This window comes from Rhinoderma darwinii, chromosome 1 (assembly GCF_050947455.1).
Source record: "Rhinoderma darwinii isolate aRhiDar2 chromosome 1, aRhiDar2.hap1, whole genome shotgun sequence".
Lineage (NCBI taxonomy): Eukaryota > Metazoa > Chordata > Amphibia > Anura > Rhinodermatidae > Rhinoderma > Rhinoderma darwinii.
The window spans coordinates 153359467-153379628 of record NC_134687.1 but is presented as its reverse complement, the minus strand read 5'-3'; the positions used below and the strand labels follow the sequence as shown (position 1 = coordinate 153379628).

General features: G+C 41.8%; 1 protein-coding gene across 1 annotated transcript in view; it reads left to right on the top strand.

Annotated features, from left to right (window-relative positions):
* The first annotated feature begins 13852 nt into the window (after window positions 1–13852).
* Window positions 13853–20162, top strand: part of FAT4 (FAT atypical cadherin 4) — a 210680-nt gene continuing 204370 nt past the window's right edge. Inside the window, exon 1 of the mRNA XM_075860474.1 lies at window positions 13853–19610. Within this exon, the coding sequence (XP_075716589.1) occupies window positions 14463–19610 (5148 nt within the window). The 5' untranslated portion in view covers window positions 13853–14462. The remainder of the gene's footprint in view (window positions 19611–20162) is intronic.

Below are 20162 nucleotides of genomic sequence, written 5' to 3'. Positions count from 1 at the left end.
TTTTTTCCCTAAAGCAATGTTAAAAAAAATAAAAGTTAATATAACTGGAATCGCGGCGTCCATAAAAGTCCGCACTATCACAATATAGCATTGTTTAACCCACTAAACGACGCAAAAAAAAACCATATATATATATATATATATATATATAAAACATGCAAATTGCTGTTTTTTGGTCACCTTAGCTCTCCAAAAAAAGGAATAAAAAGTGATCAAAAAGTTGCATGTACCCCAATATGGTATCGGTGAAAACTACAGCTCGTCCCGCAAAATTGATGGAAAAATAAAAAAGTTATGGCTCTCAGAATATGGCGACACAAAACATATTTCTTTTTTTAGCAAATAGTTTTATTTTTTTAAAAGCGTTAAAACATAAAACAAAACATATAAATTTGGTATCGCCGTAATCGTATCAACCTGTGGAATAAGGTGATTATGTAGTTTTTACCGCCTGATGGAGGCTGTAAAAACAAAACCCCCCAAAAAATGGTGTAATCGCTTTTTGCTCATTTCACCCCACAAATAATTTTTTTAACATTCCCGGTACATTATGCGGTACAGTAAATGGTGGCATGAAAAACTACAACTTTTCCTGAAAAAAACAAGCCCTCATACGGCTATATCAACGAAGAAATAGAAAATTTATGGCTTTTGGTAGCTGGGGAGGAAAAAACGAAGATTACTAATATATTGCAAAGGGAGGTCAGATTGTGTGACTGACTGTTGGGGGCTCTATGGGAGGGCTATCTCCCCCCCCCCCCCAGAGACGTCAGAATCAGACACTTAGAGCCCCCAGCAGTCAGTCAGACAACCTGACCTCCCCTTGCAATATAATCTCCCCCATACAGCCACCAGTTTTCCCATGAGAGAAATTTATGACATATCCACAGGATTTGTCCTAAATATCAGTTAGATGTAGGTCCCCCCTCTGGGACCCGCACCTATCTCTAGAACCGGGCCCCCTAATCCCCTTACTACCTGTTTCTGCTCTCGCTGCCTCCTGGCCCCATCCTGATTACATGGTCGGGAGTTACGGAAACAGCGTAGCTTGCTGAGCTACACTGTTTCTGTAAGTCCCAAAGAACTGAATGAAAGTTACGGAAAGTCCATGAAGTCAGGAAGTGGCCGGGAGGCAACGATAGCAGAAAGAGGTAGAACAGGGTTTAGGGGGCCCGGTTCTAGAGATAGGTGCGGGTCCCAGAGGTGGCACTCACATCTATCTGACAGGATCCACAGGATATGTCATAAATTTCCCTCACAGGAAAACCCTTTTAAAGTGAAACTAAACTTCTAAAAAACTTCTGACAGGTCATAGTGAAATGTCAGAAGTTTTGATCGGTGGGGGTCCGAACACTGAGACCCCCATGGATCGCTAAAACAAAGTGGCAGAAGCACTCAGGTGACTGCTGCGCCGCTTCCTTTCTGATCTGCTTTTCTCGGAAAGCCGAGCAAGTGGTGTACGGACGTACACCACTCCTAGGAATGCCGATCAGTGGCGCAGCATTCAGTCGTGCGCTTCTGCCGCTTCACTTTAGCGATCAGTGGGGTTTTCAGTGCTCGGACCCCCATCCGATTAAAAATTCTGACATATCAGTATGACATGTCAAAAGTTTTTTTAAAGTTTAGTTACACTTTAGAGAGGTGTTACAATTTTTTTATTATTATTATTGTTATTATTTATTACTTTTTCTTTAATAAAACAGTGTATCAGTTTCTGGTGCAACTTTCGAAATACTTTTTTATTAAAAATGATTTTTACTTTTTGAGATACAGCTGCTTTATATCCTGTATACAGAGCAGCTGTATCTAGTGCAAAAACCTGTATCCGTCAGGTCAGTGCCACTGAGGGTATGTTCACACGAGGTCATTACGTCCGTAATTGACGGACGTATTTCGGCCACTAATCCCGGACCGAACACACTGCAGGGAGCCGGGCTCCTAGCATCATAGTTATGTACGACGCTAGGAGCCCGGCTCCCTGCAGTGTGTTCGGTCCGGGACTTGCGGCCGAAATACGTCCGTCAATTACGGACGTAATGACCTCGTGTGAACATACCCTGACTGGTACAGTGTCAGCAGGTTGGGGGGGGGGTTGGATTGCATGTAAGGGAAGGAGGGGGCTCAAGTTGTGTCAACAGCCCAGGGCCCATGGTACACTTAATCCGCCACTGCGTGCATATAAATAGATTTGAAAAAATGAGCAGCGTTTTTACATGGAGTCATGTCTCGACGGACCAGAGCTGTTTTAGCACATGAGGAGCACCTACGCAATATTAGGGAGGTAGATTTAACGTTATAACTGATATGGTGTATAATCCTATAACAATAAACTAAAAAACGCATAATAATTAGGTAAGAGTAACGAGTGCTTACCAATGTGCCTCTATCTTAGGAGATTGTTTCTACTCTCCAGGCCTGTATATATAGTAATGTTTATAGATATCTCTATGAGAGTAAAGAAAGCATCGATACATAATGACATCATATTATGAAGCTTATAAGGACCCATGATTACTGTTTACCTCTCTCATAGTGTATACATTCAAGTTACAAAGCAGTTACTGCCTAAACCCACAGACTAATGAACATTTATGTTGTTCCTAAATGTTATTTTAGTCCTAGACACCGTTCTATAAACACACCTTCCAGCACTGCCAGCCCAGCGTGAGACTGTGGCCGGATGATTATAATGCATCATTCATTGTGGCTACATCAAGAATTTATCTCTAACCTTAATTATCATGTGCCCAGTTTGCCAAACATTTTCCCACACATACAAACAGTATGGAAAATAATTTGGAACGAAGCCTATTTAGTCATTTAATCCCTCCAGTGGTGCAGAAATGTGGATATCCCGGCAGGCATCAATGGGATAGACACTGTGCTGTCTGCATCTGCAAGAATACAAGCCAGGCAAAAAGGGAACGTGGATAGTGTAGTGCTAAGCCGCCCCTGCTGCGCTAAACAGTAATACTTAACAGAAGCCGCAATCAGCCTAAATCCTACAAATAAATGGATGGTAAGTTTCTTAATCTGAAACAATATTATTACATATTTTAGAATATATCAAATGACAGTAATTGTTCTTAAAATATTAATATGATACTATTACTAAAACTATTACTACTTCTGCTATTATTAATTATCTCGATATTCTGTATATAAAAAATAATTTCTCTTGTCTGTTCTTTATGCACGGTCAAACGACTGGACCAAGCTGCACCAAATTTGGAACTTAAGGAACTCACGCGCTTCCGAAGATTTTAGACCGGGTTTCAGCTCTCTAGAACCTACCGTTCTCGACATATTCACAAAATTCTGTCCCTCTCAGTTTGCGACAAGTGGCATGTAGATGAACAGGAGGCATCGCACAATCATCCCACACCAATTGATCCAATTTTGAAGTTTCATGTGACAAAAAGCTGTGCTTTCATTCTGGATTTTATGCCCTCCCACATGCCACAGATTGGAGCTGGGTGCTTGAAAATGTGATAATTTGCAGATCTTAACGACACCTGCTACTTCCTTGATTTGCATAGTCTTACGGCTTACCCTTCTTGGGGTTGCAATTTCAATATTGAGGAGTGTAGATACAAACACACACACAGTGAAACCTCCCTAGACAACCATCCCTTTGAGAAGCCCCATCCAGACCAAATTTTTCTATGACGGATCTCCACGCCATTATAGTCTAGGGAAGCTGTCCCTCGATGAGTCCACCGCAGACCACTTTTTTTTTTTAGCTCATTTTTATGCTGAGAACCCCTTTGAAAAGACCACAACCTGGACTTGCATGCACTGTCAATTATCTGGACGGGGGTCTGCACAGAGAGAGCAGTAGGAAACTTGCATGGCAAATCAGGGGTTGAAAATGTACCAGCATCATGCCGCATCATTGGAGCAGAGAGAGCAGGAGTAAGAGCATTTCCAGCACCACAGAGGGAGGGGAGGAGGAGGGAGTCTGTCAAAAAAGGGGAAGGTTAATGTCATGCTGCACTGAACAGCCTGTGTGATTGGAGGAGGGAGGATGTCAGAGAAGGGGACGGTGTAGCGCGTGTCACGCTGCACTGAATAGCCAGTGTAATTTTTAAGGAAGGAAGACTGTAGATTGCCACTGAGGAGTCAAGGTAGGTTAGCATTGAGGAGAGATTTGGACAGTGGAGCTTGACTGGGGTCTAAGAATAAAGGGAGCCATGCTGAGATAAGAAGGGAGCCATTCTGGTGTACTATACTATATAAGAATGCAAGCGGAGACCTACTAGGGACTAGGAATGAGGGGAGCCATGCTGGGGATCAGAAATGAGAAGGGAAACATGGTAGGGACCGAGGAGAACGATGCTAGGCAACAAGATTTATAAGGGTGCCATGCTGGGGACCAAGAATTAGAGAGGTTAAATTCTGGGGACAAAGAATGATGTGGGAAAAAGAGGGGGGTGATAACGATAGGGGGACACCTATGGTTATGTGTGGGCTGAAGCGACTTGTGTACAGTAGCATGGCTGATTTATTAGTCCTAGTCTAGGCCTGATTCGGTGTGATATGCTGGTGTGATGCCAAGCACTGCTTCTATCAAATCCCTCAATACCTACACTTGTTCACATGAGTTTGGTCTCTCTCATCATTATTTGTTTTTTGCATGCTGTACATGTTTTCTGACTGCATCAGACACTTAACCCCTTAATGACCGCCCATGGTCTTTTGACGGCAGGCGGTGCAGGTCCTTAATCTACAGCGACGTCAGTTGGCGTCTTAAAGGCTGATGAGCGCTCCTGGGAGTGCTCATTCTCTATGCAGGAGCTGTAACTTACAACTTCTGATCTTAGAGAAGCCTCCTAACTACAGCTGGGATTGGGAAACATTCCGACCCCAGCTGTCCATGACCGCCGCATGATCTAAGCGTACTCCCCTCTTTGATCGTGTCACTGGACTGGGGAATCCCTGTGGAGTCAGCCCTGGGGACCTAGAAAGGACCCCAGGGCTGTCTGTTCAGTATTCCTGCTGTTAGAGTACACTATGTGTTGCCCTAACAGCAGCCTGTGTCATAGAGTAAGTAAAAAATAAAAGGTGTAAATAAACTTATCCCATAATGGGATTTTAAAAAAAAGTACCAAAAAAATTAATAAATAAAAAATGCCCCCCCAAAAAAGGTCATTATTTTGCATAAAATATATTTAATTGCCCCTACATTAAATAAAAACAAAAAACCTACACATATTAGGTATCAACATGGCCGTAATAACCTGAAAAATTAATTTATCAGGTTATTCAGCATGAAACGTGAACGGGATAAAAAAAATAAACAAAAAAGACGATGTAGAGGATGGCTTTTTCCTATATTCACACGGTAAAAATAAATGATATAGCTTACACAGTGAATTTTTTCTACCCCCAAACTCCGCATAAAACAAGGCCACATACAGCCTCGTCAATGAAAGAATAAAAAAGCCCTGCAATTGTGGGTAATGTTGTGTAAATCACCAAAATAGGCCTCAAATGCGCATAGTGCCTTTTCACTCCTAAACCCTGTCGTATGTTCAAGTAAAAGATTAGGGCCACATGTAGGGTGTTTCTAAACCCAGGACATGCAGCCTAATAATTAGACAGCTGTCTTTTCACAGTGGCACAAGCTGGGCACAACAAATTGGACATTGAATTGGCATATCTATGGGAAAATTGCCATTATCATTCTGCAGCATCCAGTACACACTCATTTCTGGAAAACACTAGTGTGGGTCAACATGCCCTCTACACCCTTAGATTATTTCCTTGAGTTTCCAAACTGCTTATTTTTTCCGATGTACTAGTTCCAAAGGGGCTTTGCAAACGTGCAAGAACACCAATTCAGCAAAAACTAAGCTCCAAAAGCCAAATGGCGCTCCTTTCCTACATATGGGGTATTGCTGTACTCTACAAAAACTGCGTAAAAAATTGCAGGGTATTTTTTCTCCTATTAACCCCTTGTGAGAATGAAAGATGTTGATCTAACACTACATACAGCTGTAGCAGTACTTATCTTGACTCTGAGAATGTGCTGCAGCGTGATGACCTATCAGTTAAAGAGGATCTGTCACTAGTTTAGTAATGCCCAATCTCCTAGCTAATCTAATAGGTGCTGTCATAATGATAATGCTAGTGAAAATTGTGTCCCAAAACATTTATAATTTTAAAAGTTATGAGTGTGGGTGTCAACAGCAGCGATTCTCCTGAGGTGGAGCTACCTCACAGCCTCTGACGCTGTCCTATCAGCAGGGCTGGCTTTTGGTTGGATGGCGCCCTGTGCGGGACTCTCTATTGCTGCCCTCCGACATCCAAACATGAACCACATATACAGACACGCACATACTGGAACTTTTTTTAAAAAGCTACACGCGAAACGCGTTCCGGGGCATCACTTTATCCGCTGGGTCATATTACCACGCTACTGAACATGGGTAAGCACATTCTTATGGTTCTGTCAGGTCCTATATATAGTTACTAACTGGCTATGCTTACTAGGTGTAAGCTCTTACTTAAGCTCTTCACCTTCTTCTTTCTTCTGTCCTGACATACATTTACCTACATGGATATATCCCTGATTTGGGGTACAATAAATAAGTGACTTCTCATGCCGTAATTTGTTTGTACGTAATTTTGACTTAGTGTACATCCATTTTTGACCCAGTAATTGATGTGTTTTAGATTCTCATGTTTGATTATTAATAAAGATTTTCTATTTTTTCAATGTTTGATATCTCTGACTCCTTTCCTCTTGTTTATATATACCATCCTTTGGAGTCTTTATCTCTGATAGATATAGTGGGTGGTCGAGACTTCTCTGTTCCCACCCTGATATTTATATGTCCTGTGAGACTCTTTGTCTAATTATACAGTGCAGATAATGTAGTAGATGTTACCTGCAGTCCTATGTAACACCACAGATGACACACAGTGATAACTCTCTGAGTTCAGATAATGTAGAAGATGTTACATGCAGTCCTATGTAATACCACAGATAACACACAGTGATAACTCTCTGAGTTCAGATAATGTAGAAGATGTTACATGCAGTCCTATGTAATACCACAGATAACACACAGTGATAACTCTCTGAGTTCAGATAATGTAGAAGATGTTACCTGCAGTGCTATGTAACACCACAGATAACACAGTGATAACTCTCTGAGTACAGATAATGTAGTAGTGTTACCTGCAGTCCTATGTAACACCAAAGATAACACAGTGATAACTCTCTGAGTTCAGATAATGTAGAAGATGTTACATGCAGTCCTATGTAATACCACAGATAACACACAGTGATAACTCTCTGAGTTCAGATAATGTAGAAGATGTTACCTGCAGTGCTATGTAACACCACAGATAACACAGTGATAACTCTCTGAGTACAGATAATGTAGTAGTGTTACCTGCAGTCCTATGTAACACCACAGATAACACAGTGATAACTCTCTGAGTTCAGATAATGTAGAAAATGTTACATGCAGTCCTATGTAATACCACAGATAACACACAGTGATAACTCTCTGAGTTCAGATAATGTAGAAGATGTTACATGCAGTCCTATGTAATACCACAGATAACACACAGTGATAACTCTCTGAGTTCAGATAATGTAGAAGATGTTACATGCAGTCCTATGTAATACCACAGATAACACACAGTGATAACTCTCTGAGTTCAGATAATGTAGAAGATGTTACATGCAGTCCTATGTAATACCACAGATAACACACAGTGATAACTCTCTGAGTTCAGATAATGTAGAAGATGTTACCTGCAGTCCTATGTAACACCACAGATAACACAGTGATAACTCTCTGAGTACAGATAATGTAGTAGTGTTACCTGCAGTTCTATGTAACACCACAGATAACACAGTGATAACTCTCTGAGTTCAGATAATGTAGAAGATGTTACATGCAGTCCTATGTAATACCACAAATAACACACAGTGATAACTCTCTGAGTTCAGATAATGTAGAAGATGTTACATGCAGTCCTATGTAATACCACAGATAACACACAGTGATAACTCTCTGAGTTCAGATAATGTAGAAGATGTTACCTGCAGTCCTATGTAACACCACAGATAACACAGTGATAACTCTCTGAGTACAGATAATGTAGTAGATGTTACCTGCAGTCCTATGTAACACCACAGATAACACAGTGATAACTCTCTGAGTACAGATAATGTAGTAGTGTTACCTGCAGTCCTATGTAACACCACAGATAACACAGTGATAACTCTCTGAGTACAGATAATGTAGTAGTGTTACCTGCAGTCCTATGTAACACCACAGATAACACAGCGATAACTCTGGGAGTAAAGATAGTGTAGTAGATGTTACCTCCAGTCATATATAACACCATATATAACACACAGTGATAACTCTCTGAGTACAGATAATGTAGTGGATGTTATCTGCAGTCCTGTGTAACACCACAGATAACACACAGTGATAACTCTCTGACTACAGATGATGTAGTATATGTTACCTGCAGTCCTATGTAAGACTATAGATAACACAGTGATAACTCTCTGAGTACAGATAATGTAGTAGATGTTACCTGCAGTCCTTTGTAACACCACAGAAAACACACTCTGATAACTATACATATATTTCATGCAGTGCACCTCCAAACTGGAGATAAACTTTAAAAATATTATTTCCATGAATTTGTTACATTTTATAGATTACCATATATGAAAATGTGATGTTTCCCTTAAGGGGCAGCATAGTATATAGGGGGCAGCACAGATATTTTCATTTTATTTGTCTTACTTTAATACTGAACGCACACTTACAAAGATACATATATACACATGCAGACAAATATATAGACACACACACACACACACACACACACACAAACACACACACACACAAACACACACACACACCATCTATCCTTGCTGACAGGCTCACAGGCTTCTTGCAGGGCGGGCTGTGGGCGGAGCTTCCTATTCTGCTCTTGCTGCCTCGGCTCTTGTTTACTCCGTGAGTGTAACTAAGAGCAGAGCCCAGTGGCTCTCGCACAGGTCAAACACCCCTAAGGCCGGCCCTGCCTATCAGCATGAAGCTGCTTCACACAGTGTGAGAGACTGAGGCTGGAGGGAAGGGGGATCACTTCAAATAGCCACATCTCCATCTGTGGACCACCTAGAACAGCGGTTCTGGTGGCATATAAAAGATGAGATTCTAATCTTTCATATGGCACCAGGATCGCAGTTCTGTGAAACCAGTTGAAAACACAGTCGTGAATGGAAGCTGTATACTATATGATCAGGCTGTATTGCTGGGCTAGGAAGAGGAGAACTGTATGATGCTGATTGGACAGCGTCATACAGAAAACATTACACCGCCCAGAGTGAAAAGAAAGAGTTACCTCCTACTTGGCAAGTATAGCCAAATTAGCATATTTAGAAAAATGCTCATAACTTTGCAAATAATAAATGTTTTGAAACACAATTTACACTGTAGTTATCAGCATCATAGCGCCTATTAGATTAGTTAGGAGATAGGGAATTAATAAACTAGTGACAGATCCTATTTAAGCCATTGAAAACCACTGAAAAAGTAAAGTTAAAGTTTCTTGCTATTCTGTATTCAACACGTTAAAAGTCCAATTGTTATAAAATCTATGAAACACATGTAGGTTCAAAATGCTAAAATATGTGAATATACTTGTACTCATGTTTGCAGCTCCAGAATCGCGCCGCAAGTATAAATTCTCCTCAACTACGGAACATTAACTAATAAGTGACAGCACGATGAAATCAGCGTGTCTGTCATTTCTTTAGGCTGATGTGACAGATCCTCTTTAAGGGGTAATAAAAAGTTAAATATTTTTAAGATGAATAAATACTAGCAAATGAACAAATATTAGCCATAATTACATTTTTAAAATAAACATTTCGAAACAGCAAAAAATATACACATACTAGATGTCCCCTTACTCGTAACAACCCCTACAAAAAGATGAGTCTATAAAGATGAACTGTGAATTGCATAAATCAAAACAAAAAATATATATTTAAAAAAAACCACAATTGCTTTTGTGCCATAAATATCTATGATGGGAAGAACCCTTTAAGGCTAAAATTTGCTCTGTCCTTAGGGGGTCGGATGATGGAGACGGGTCATTGACTCCAACCTCTAATAGATGGGTAAAACCTATTATACTTTGTAAACCTGAACTATTTACAGGGTTGGGGACAGTAGTCCCACTTCAGGATAAATCAAATATTACATGGCGATGACTGAAGTCAATGAGCCACATGTGTAATGCATGGAATCACCAGGTGAGGACCACTCTGATGTGGCTGATGGAGGGTCCCATATTCAGGACCTGTCTCTATTATCTCAGAATTCTCAAATTGGGTATTTAGAAAGGCGTCAAAATCAGACAACTAATTTACAAATAAACAGCGGAAAAATAAGTTTTGCATAGCTCCATTATCATTTTTATTATGTAATACTCATGAATCGGTGACTGGGGACTTGTCATGGAGTCCTTTCTCTTAACAATGATTCATGCTATGGCACTTTGTAATTCCATAAACCCTTGATGGGAAACACCGTGACGACTTGTAGCAGCAGTTCAAGACTAATTCCTGAACACCAGGATTAAGTAAGCAACCTAAGACAATCCAGTCAGTCAGGGACAGAGATTTAAAGGGACATCTCCGGCCTCAGTTATGTCATTCCAAGAAAACGTCAAGATGACCGAGGAGTTTTTAGGCTCAATAAAGGAGTAAACATTTGTAACTGACCAAAGAATAGATGAAACTGGGCTACTTCAAATTTCTTGGTTGCATTGCGGAGATTAGATAGAAAAGGACAAATGTTTTCTTGGTTCCTGTAACATTAGGGACTATATAAGCAGTTCAAATGGGACAAATAACAGGTAGACTTTCACAAACTGCGTTGTCTCTATCCTATATACACATGATGGTATTAGGGACAGCTGAATGTCAGGAAAGTGCAGTTCTAATAAAAATGTACCTCCTTCCCCATTAATAGCTGCTACACCATTTACAAATGGGGACAGCTCTCATTTCCCTACTACGGTGGATTAAAGCTTATTGAATTGCCCTTAAAATATATAATATTCCCAACATTTTTATTATTGTGATTAATACAAATTTTCCTTACATGTTCCTTCTATTACCTAATTGATTGACTATATTAGTATGGTGTTTATTTCTTTGGTCACTGTCTTCCCCTTTTTCTGTTCACCTAGAAGTAACTGTGATTGAATAGGTGTTGAGACAATACCTATATTGCACCACAAGGGGGGGCTGTTTACACAGCTAAAGTTCATATAAATTGGCATCAGCACTTTTCTAGCAGGAGTTTAATCCCTCTTCAAACATGAGACTGTGCATTATGTACTCGATGTTATCCCCTTTTTCTTTAATACTCAATTAAGCGACGAGTAGATGCTGTACGCTGACCCATGGGACGAGAGCGACATGTAAACTGAACTTCTGTTTATACTGCACGCGCTTGGGAAGACTATACAATTGTGCTTCCATCTGTTAGATATGATGCCTCCTGTGATACATACGGTTACGTGATTATTCATACATTACAGCGCGGAGATCCAATAAACGCTATTTAATGTGCATGGAGGTTATCACTGCAAATATAAAGTGCAAGGTCTAAGGCCACTTTCACACTGTGCCAAACAGCCAAAAGAAAACCCACTTAAGAATAAGAAGCAAAACGAAATACTTTCTCATCCTAAGCCGAGCGTTAGTGACTCATACTGGAAACAAGTATTAGTAATAATATCAACTATTTTGAACAACACCATCCACTAAGGCTTCGTTCACATCTGCGTCAGGGTTCCGTTGAGTCGTTTCATCGGAGCTTCCCGTCAGAACAGAACCCAGACTGAGACAAATGGAAACCATAGGTTTCCGTTTGCATCACCATTGATTTCAACGGTAACGGATCCGGTGCAAATGGTTTCCGTTGGGCAAGGGCTCCGTCGTTTTGACGGTATCAATAGCGTAGTGGTGTGCTGTATAAATTTGCAGTCACAGGCGTTCTTGCACCTGTATACGCGTTTTGTTTCATTTTCGGATCCGGTGCAAATGGTTTCCGTTTGTCTCAGTTGTGCAAGGGTTCCGTCGTTTTGACAGATGCAATACCGTAGTCGACTGCGCTATTCATTGCGTCAAAATGCCGGAACCCTAGCACAACTGAGACAAATAGAAACCATTTGCACCGGATCCGTCACCAATAAAACCTATGGTTTCCGTTTGTCAGGGTTCCGTTCTGACGGGAAGCTCCAACGGGACCCTGACGCAGTGACCAGCACCTTCAATGTAACGATGGCCCTTGGTGTAAATATTATTGATAACAACGTCTATGGCACAAAACAACGTCCCCATCGGTTGTAACGCTTATCATCTACCTTTTTTTTTTGCTTGTAAGGTTTCGTTCCTACCTATGCTAAGTTTTTCTGCTCCGCCATAGGAACAAAAGAACAGAATAAACGGAGGTGTCAGAGCCCTTGCAACTTATTGACTTGAATGGCTTCCGTCTGGTTTCTGTGCGGGTGTGCGCTGTTTTACTACAAGAATTTGCACAGCATGCTGTATTATTTATAATGGAGCCTCCGACGCAGATGTGAACAGAGTCTTAGTGGTAAACGCTACTTCACAATTGCGCTAATGTAGGATGAATCATGTATGTATGCTCTGACAAGTGAAAGAGAAGACTTTACATCTATAGTCAGCTCAAAGGATTTTCTGGTTTTAGGTCAATGAAGCTTCCTCATTGTTATCATGGGCAGTTCTGAACATTTCTATTATACTTTGTGTTTCAATTCCTCACCAGCTCTGATTGCTGTCAGTAAAAAGAGGCTGCAAACTGACCTGTGCAAGACTGAGAAGTGGATATCAAGTGGCAATTATCTGTGAGCAAAACAGTCTGGACTCCAGACTGATACATTGTAGCAAATGATCAGGACAGGATTGTCCAGACTGATACATTGTAGCAAATGATCAGGACAGGATTGTCTAGACTGATACATTGTAGCAAATGATCAGGACAGGATTGTCTAGACTGATACATTGTAGCAAATGACCAGGACAGGATTGTCTAGACTGATACATTGTAGCAAATGATCAGGACAGGATTGTCTAGACTGATACACTGTAGCAAATGATCAGGACAGGATTGTCTAGACTGATACACTGTAGCAAATGATCAGGACAGGATTGTCTAGACTGATACATTGTAGCAAATGATCAGGACAGGATTGTCTAGACTGATACATTGTATCCACCCCGCAGCTGGGAGAGGTATTAGGGATTACGCTGTACGTGGATTACTCTTTACTGGCATAAACTCGCAGTAAGAGATCCAAATGTAGCAATAACCAATGCGTCAGAATGAGAGAGAACTCCTGCCCAGCGAGCTTTTCTGTAGTATGGATGGATCATTATCAGCTCCTAGTGTGTGTATCACTGCAGAGGAGCCAATGCCCTGGCATTCCGGGCGTGTGCCACCGTGATCCAGTGCTGCAGCCTGCCATCTAGCTCCCTCCATCCTCCTCCTTTGCTAACGGTTCTCCCTGGCCACCCCGGTCCTTGCTCCACCTTGATTCCATGGAGGTGCCTCCCTTGGCTCGCTAACAAGAAGCAGCGGCGACCAATCCCAGTGAGAAGAGGTAGCACTGGCAGCATGTGAGGGGCCACGCCCTCAGTAGCTGCTGGCCAATCATGGGCTCTGGAGGAGGCTCTGGAAGTGACAAGCGTGTGGCTGGGCGGAGTCGAGGACGGACGGGAGGGAGGCAGAGTCTGAGACTGAAGCTTGGCTGATCTGAACAGGGATCAATGAGAGAAGAAAGTTTTTTTGTTCCAGGGAAGGCACCAGGAGACACTTGTGCTGCACGGAGCTCAGAACCAGCAGCTATGCAGAGCCCTATGTCCTGTGCGATGTTATTGGGGCACCTCTGAACCCCCCTCATATACTGGATTACAAGAGGATGCGCAGGAGACTTGGCATCTTCACCAGGCTGCAGATGATTACAAGAGCGTCTATGAGGACAATGCAAGGAGTATCTGCCAAGGGGACCAGTTAAAGGTTCTCGGGCAAAGTTTGGGCATCAGACATCTGCCCTCTGCTGAGGTGGATCTGAATGGACCAAGCTCCTACCAGGGAGACTCAATAAGAGGTGCGTGGATGCTCATCAAGTCTTGATCTTGAGATGTGTGTTGACTTTTACTTGGTTTTTTCGGAGCTGTGACTGCACTGCGGGATGTGTGGCTGTATCGAGCTCCTGGATGTACAACTCAAAGCATCATCGCAATCACTTTTATACATCCAGTGCTGTCAAGGAGAAACTGCTAAGGTTTTGGAGCTAACACTCTGGTGCATTGTTCTCTCTAGAACACAGTAAGTGGATGGTTTTAGCACTTTTGTAATATTCTGCATGGACTTTGCATGTGCAACATGAGTACCCTGTGTGTGAGGACAGTTTCCCTACATGAACTTCCACTTATGCATTTCTTAATCTACTTTTTATTGATCTCTGTGCCCGGAACATTCAGCAGCTCCCAACCCCGCCAGATATTCCAAGTTCTGGAGGAACAGCCACCGGGGACTTATGTAGGCACTATCAGCACTAAACCGGGGTTTACCTACAGACTTAGTGAATCCCATGCACTGTTTAACATCAACTCCTCTTCTGGCTCAATATACACCACCTCAACCATAGACCGGGAGAGTCTTGCCAGTGATGTTATCAATTTGGTTGTTCTCTCTAGTCAACCAACATATCCAACTGAAGTTCGTATTACTGTCCTAGATATCAATGACAACTCACCTGTGTTTCCTGATCCCTCCATTGTGGTATCTTTTAAAGAGGACACACAAGGAGGAAGGCAGGTTATACTGGACACTGCAACAGATTCTGATGCTGGAACCAATGGTGTCGATCACCGCTCTTACCGTATTGTGTCAGGAAATCAGGATGGGCGCTTCAAACTGGGAATTACAGTTAACCCAAGTGGAGATGGGGCTTTTCTCCATTTAATGTCACAAGGTCCATTAGACAGAGAGACTGTTCAATGTTATTATTTGGTGGTGGAAGTTGAAGATAAAGGTACACCCAAAAAAATAGGCCACTTACAAGTGAATGTGACCGTGCAGGATATCAATGACAACCCACCGATGTTTAGCAGCGCTCAGTACCGAGCTAGGGTTGAAGAGGACGCTCCTGTAGGTTCAAGTGTTCTTAAAGTAGAGGCCAAAGACAGGGATGAAGGGGATAATGCGGCAATCATATACCAACTGGCAGAAGGAACCCCTTTTCAGATTGACCCAGAAAGTGGACTTGTCACCATTAGGGAGCCATTGGACTATGAAAGTAGGCAACAATATACTATTAGCATTGAGGCCAAAGACCTTGGCACCCCACCACTAACTGGCCGTGCTGAAGCAATTGTGCGCTTGATTGATGTTAATGATAATGATCCTGTTGTAAAGTTCCGCTATTTTCCTGCCAACTCTCGTTATGCATCAGTGGATGAGAATGCACAGGTTGGTACAGTGGTGGCGCTACTTACTGTCACTGACTCAGACTCACCTGCTGCAAATGGAAATGTCACAGTGGCTATACTGGGAGGAAACGAGCAGCGACACTTTGAGGTGCAGACGTCCAAGGTGCCCAACCTAAGCCTTATCAAAGTGGCTAGCGCTCTGGACAGAGAACGCATACCTTCTTATAACTTGACTGTTAGCGTGTCAGATCAGGGTCATCCTAGGCCAAGGTCATCTGTGGCTAGCCTTGTCATCTATGTGAATGATATCAATGATCATCCTCCAGTCTTCCAGGAACCACAAAGTAAAGTGGAAATCAATGAGGACTTACAACCTGGATCTTATATTTGCGGAGTATCAGCTACAGATGGGGATACTGGCCTCAATGCCAACCTACGATACTCAATTGTATCTGGAAATAAGCTGGGATGGTTTTCCATTAGTGAAAACAGTGGACTGGTGACCAGTATATCTGCTTTAGACCGTGAAATAGCTCCACAGTTGCTTCTTAATATCAGTGCACGAGATCAGGGCCCTCAACCAAAAACAAGTTATGCTACTCTTCTTGTTAATCTCTTGGATGTAAATGATCAAAGACCCACTTTTACTGGCCTTCAAGGGGATAACCAGCACTGGGTCTCTATACCAGAAAATTCCCTTATTGGTACTGAGCTGATCACATTAAAGGCCACGGACGGTGATCTTGGGAGCAATGGCACTCTCCGTTTCTACCTTGATTCTGATAACCCAAGCCCATGTCAAGGATTTTTCCGCGTGGACCCTTTGTCTGGCCTACTCAGTACACGAGCAGAACTGGACAGGGAGCATCAAGAAAACTGCACATTGGCAGTGCTGGCTACCGACCTTGGAACCCCACCACTTTCTTCCTCAGCTAAAATTACTGTTACTCTATTGGATGTAAATGACAATAGTCCTGTTTTTTATCCTGTTCAATACTTTGCCAACATTCAAGAGAATGAACCACCAGCAAGTTTTGTTGTGTCTGTGACAGCAGCTGATCATGACTTGGGTATCAACGGTTCAGTTAAATATTCCATCAAAGTAGGGGACACTTCTAAGTTCCATATTAATGCGGAGACAGGAGCTATTTCTACAAAAGCTGCATTAGACAGAGAAGAAAAAACGGCATACCAGCTAAAAGTTGTTGCCACTGATGGAGGAGGCCTACAATCTCATAACCATGCCATTGTTACCATCACCGTGTTAGATACCCAAGACAATCCACCAGCCTTTACTCAGGACACATATACATTTGTTATGTTTGAAAATGTACCTTCAGGATATAACGTTGGGATGGTCACAGCAACCACTATGGATCTTAATACAAATATCACATACCTTATAACTACCGGGGACCAAAAGGGGGTATTTACAATAGACAAAAACAATGGTCTCATTATGACGGCAGGAGTGGTTGATCGAGAAGAACAGGGTTCTTACCACCTTCAGGTTGTGGCTAGTGGTGGGGCAATTACCGGTGAAGCAATTGTTAATATTACAGTGAAAGACTTAAATGACAATGCCCCCCACTTTTTGCATGCAGTGGAAAGTGTAAATGTGGTAGAAAACTGGAAGGCAGGTCACATTATCTTTTATGCTAAGGCTGTTGATCCAGATGAAGGTGTAAATGGCAGGATTGCTTACAGCTTAAAACAGAACCCTCTAGGCTTGTTTCAAGCAGATGAAGTCAACGGTGCAGTGAGCATAACTGGTGTCCTAGACGTCAGTGCTGGATCATACCAAGTCGAAATATTAGCATCAGACATGGGCGTTCCTCAGCTCTCATCCAGTTTTATTTTAACTGTCTCTGTACATGATGTCAATGACAACCCTCCCGTCTTTGACCAGATTTCGTATGAAGTTACTCTGTTAGAGTCTGAGCCAGTTAATTCAAGATTTTTTAAAGTACATGCAACTGACAGAGATTCTGGGGCCAATGGGGAAATGACATATCGTATTACAGATGGGAATGTGGGAGATGCATTTGGTATATTTCCTGATGGGCAGTTATATGTGAAGAGTGAACTGGACAGAGAAGTTAAAGATATATATGTTTTACTTATTACTGCTTCAGACAGAGCCGTAGAGCCCCTTAGAGCCACAGTTAATGTTACCATAATTCTTGAGGATGTCAATGATAATAGGCCGTTATTTAACAGTACAAACTACGTCTTCTACTTTGAAGAAGAAAAAAGAAGTGGCTCTTTTGTTGGTCAAGTCTTTGCTGTAGATAGGGACTTTGGGTCTAATGGTGAAATCTTGTATTCATTTGAAACTATGCAACCTGACTTTGAATTAAATACAATAACAGGGGACATAACCAGCACCCATCAGTTCGACAGAGAGACTCTTATGAGACAAAGGGGAGCAGCAACATTTACTCTTAAAGTGGTCTCAACTGATTTAGGTTTACCAAAGCCACTTAAAGACCAAGCTACTGTGCAGATTTATATAAAAGACATCAATGATAACTCTCCTAAATTCTCTAAAGAGCTCTACCAAGCCAGTATATCGGAATTAGCAGCAAACATGACCCCGGTGTTACGTGTCTCTTCTTCTGATGTCGATGAGGGAAGCAATGGGTTAATTAACTATTCTATTATTAAAGGCAATGAGGAAAATCACTTTTCAATTGACAGCGGCACAGGGCAAGTATCACTAATAGGTAAAATGGACCATGAAGCCACAGCCACTTATTCTCTTATCATCCAAGCTGTAGATTCTGGGAAAGTCTCATTAAGCTCAACTTGCACCTTAAGTATTGATGTACTTGATGAAAATGATAACACTCCTTCTTTTCCCAGGTCAGCTCTGTTTGTAGATGTGTTAGAGAATATAAGGGTGGGGGAATTGGTGTCTTCAGTAGCGGCCACAGACTCTGACTCTGGTGACAATGCTGATATTCACTATAGTATTACAGGGACTAATAACCATGGAACTTTTAGTATTAGCCCTAACACTGGAAGCATCTTCCTAGCTAAGAAGCTCGATTTTGAAACACAGTCACTATACAAACTGAACATTACAGCAAAAGATAATGGCAGGCCACCCCGCTCGTCTACCATGTCAGTTGTGATACAGGTGAGAGACTTCAATGACAACCCACCTAGCTTCCCAGATGGAGACATCTTCAAGTCAGTCACAGAGAACGTCCCTATTGGTACATCCATTTTGACTGTGACTGCTGCTGATCCTGATGCAGATATTAATGGACAACTCAACTATGCTATCATCCATCAAAAACCAAGGGGCAGTCACTTTGTAATCGACGAAGTACGCGGCATCGTTTTCACTAATGCAGAAATTGACCGCGAGTTCTCCAATCTTTTTGAACTTACCGTTAGAGCCAGTGACCAAGCCGTACCTGTAGAGACCAGAAAATATGCCCTGAAAAATGTAACTATATTAGTTAGTGATCTCAATGACAATGTGCCCACATTTGTGTCGCAGAATGCCTTTGCTGCAGATCCTACTCTGGTTATTGGCTCTGTCCTGTCTACAGTTACAGCTTTTGACCCAGACGAGGGTCCCAATGGGGAGATAGAATATGAAATTGTTAAAGGAGACACTGAAACTTTCATTGTGGATCGCTACAGTGGGGACTTGAGGGTGACTTCTGTCATGGTACCATCACATATCATTTACAACCTCATTGTGGCTGCCACTGATCTAGGACCTGAGAGAAAAAGAACTACAACCGAGTTGAACATTATTCTTCAAGGGACTGACGGTCCAGTCTTCTCCCAGCCAAAATATATAACTATTTTAAAAGAGGGGGAACCCGTTGGTACAAATGTGATATCTATTGAAGCATCTAGTGCCCGAGGCTCAGAGACTACAGTGGAATACTTCATTGTTTCCGTAAAATGTGAAGGAAAAACTGTTGGACGTTTATTCACCATCGGGCGCAATACAGGTGTCATCCAAACTGCAGCAGTTCTGGACAGGGAGCGTGGAGCAAAGCTTTACCTGCTGGATGTGTATGCTATTGAGAGAGAGAGCAGTTTTCCAAGAACTCAGAAAGCTGAGGTAAGATTTTCTTTTTGATCTTTTTGTGTATTGTACATCAGCATTGTGCCATATCATGCTTCTTACGTGTTGTTGAAGCACATGTCTATACTTCTCACGAAGCATTGGATATGTGGACCGTTACTATTAACTGCCGAGCCAAGAGTGTGACTTGTGTGCCATATAATTGACTGTTATAATGTTCCTGTAATGTTGAGACTCTAGCTTAGATATTATAAACTAATCTTTCTTTTTAGCTAATTTTATATAGGTAAAAGGTAAGATTGATGGGTACAACGCAGGAGGATGAAAGACTGGCTCTTCGTTATTATTGTGTTTATTTGACCTTGTCTTATTACAGGAATATACAGTATATAGTACATTATCACATTTTTTTTAACTCTGTGAAGGCAAAGAATTGTAATTGTGCACTTCATTCTTTGGCTGTTTAGACTGTTCTTAGTTATGTGTTTATAGGAAAGCTGGGTGATGGGTAATATCAATGACATTTCTGTCTCCTCAGAGGTTGTCACCGATCTTTCCTAGAATCTTGAAAGGCAAATAAGCCCATTT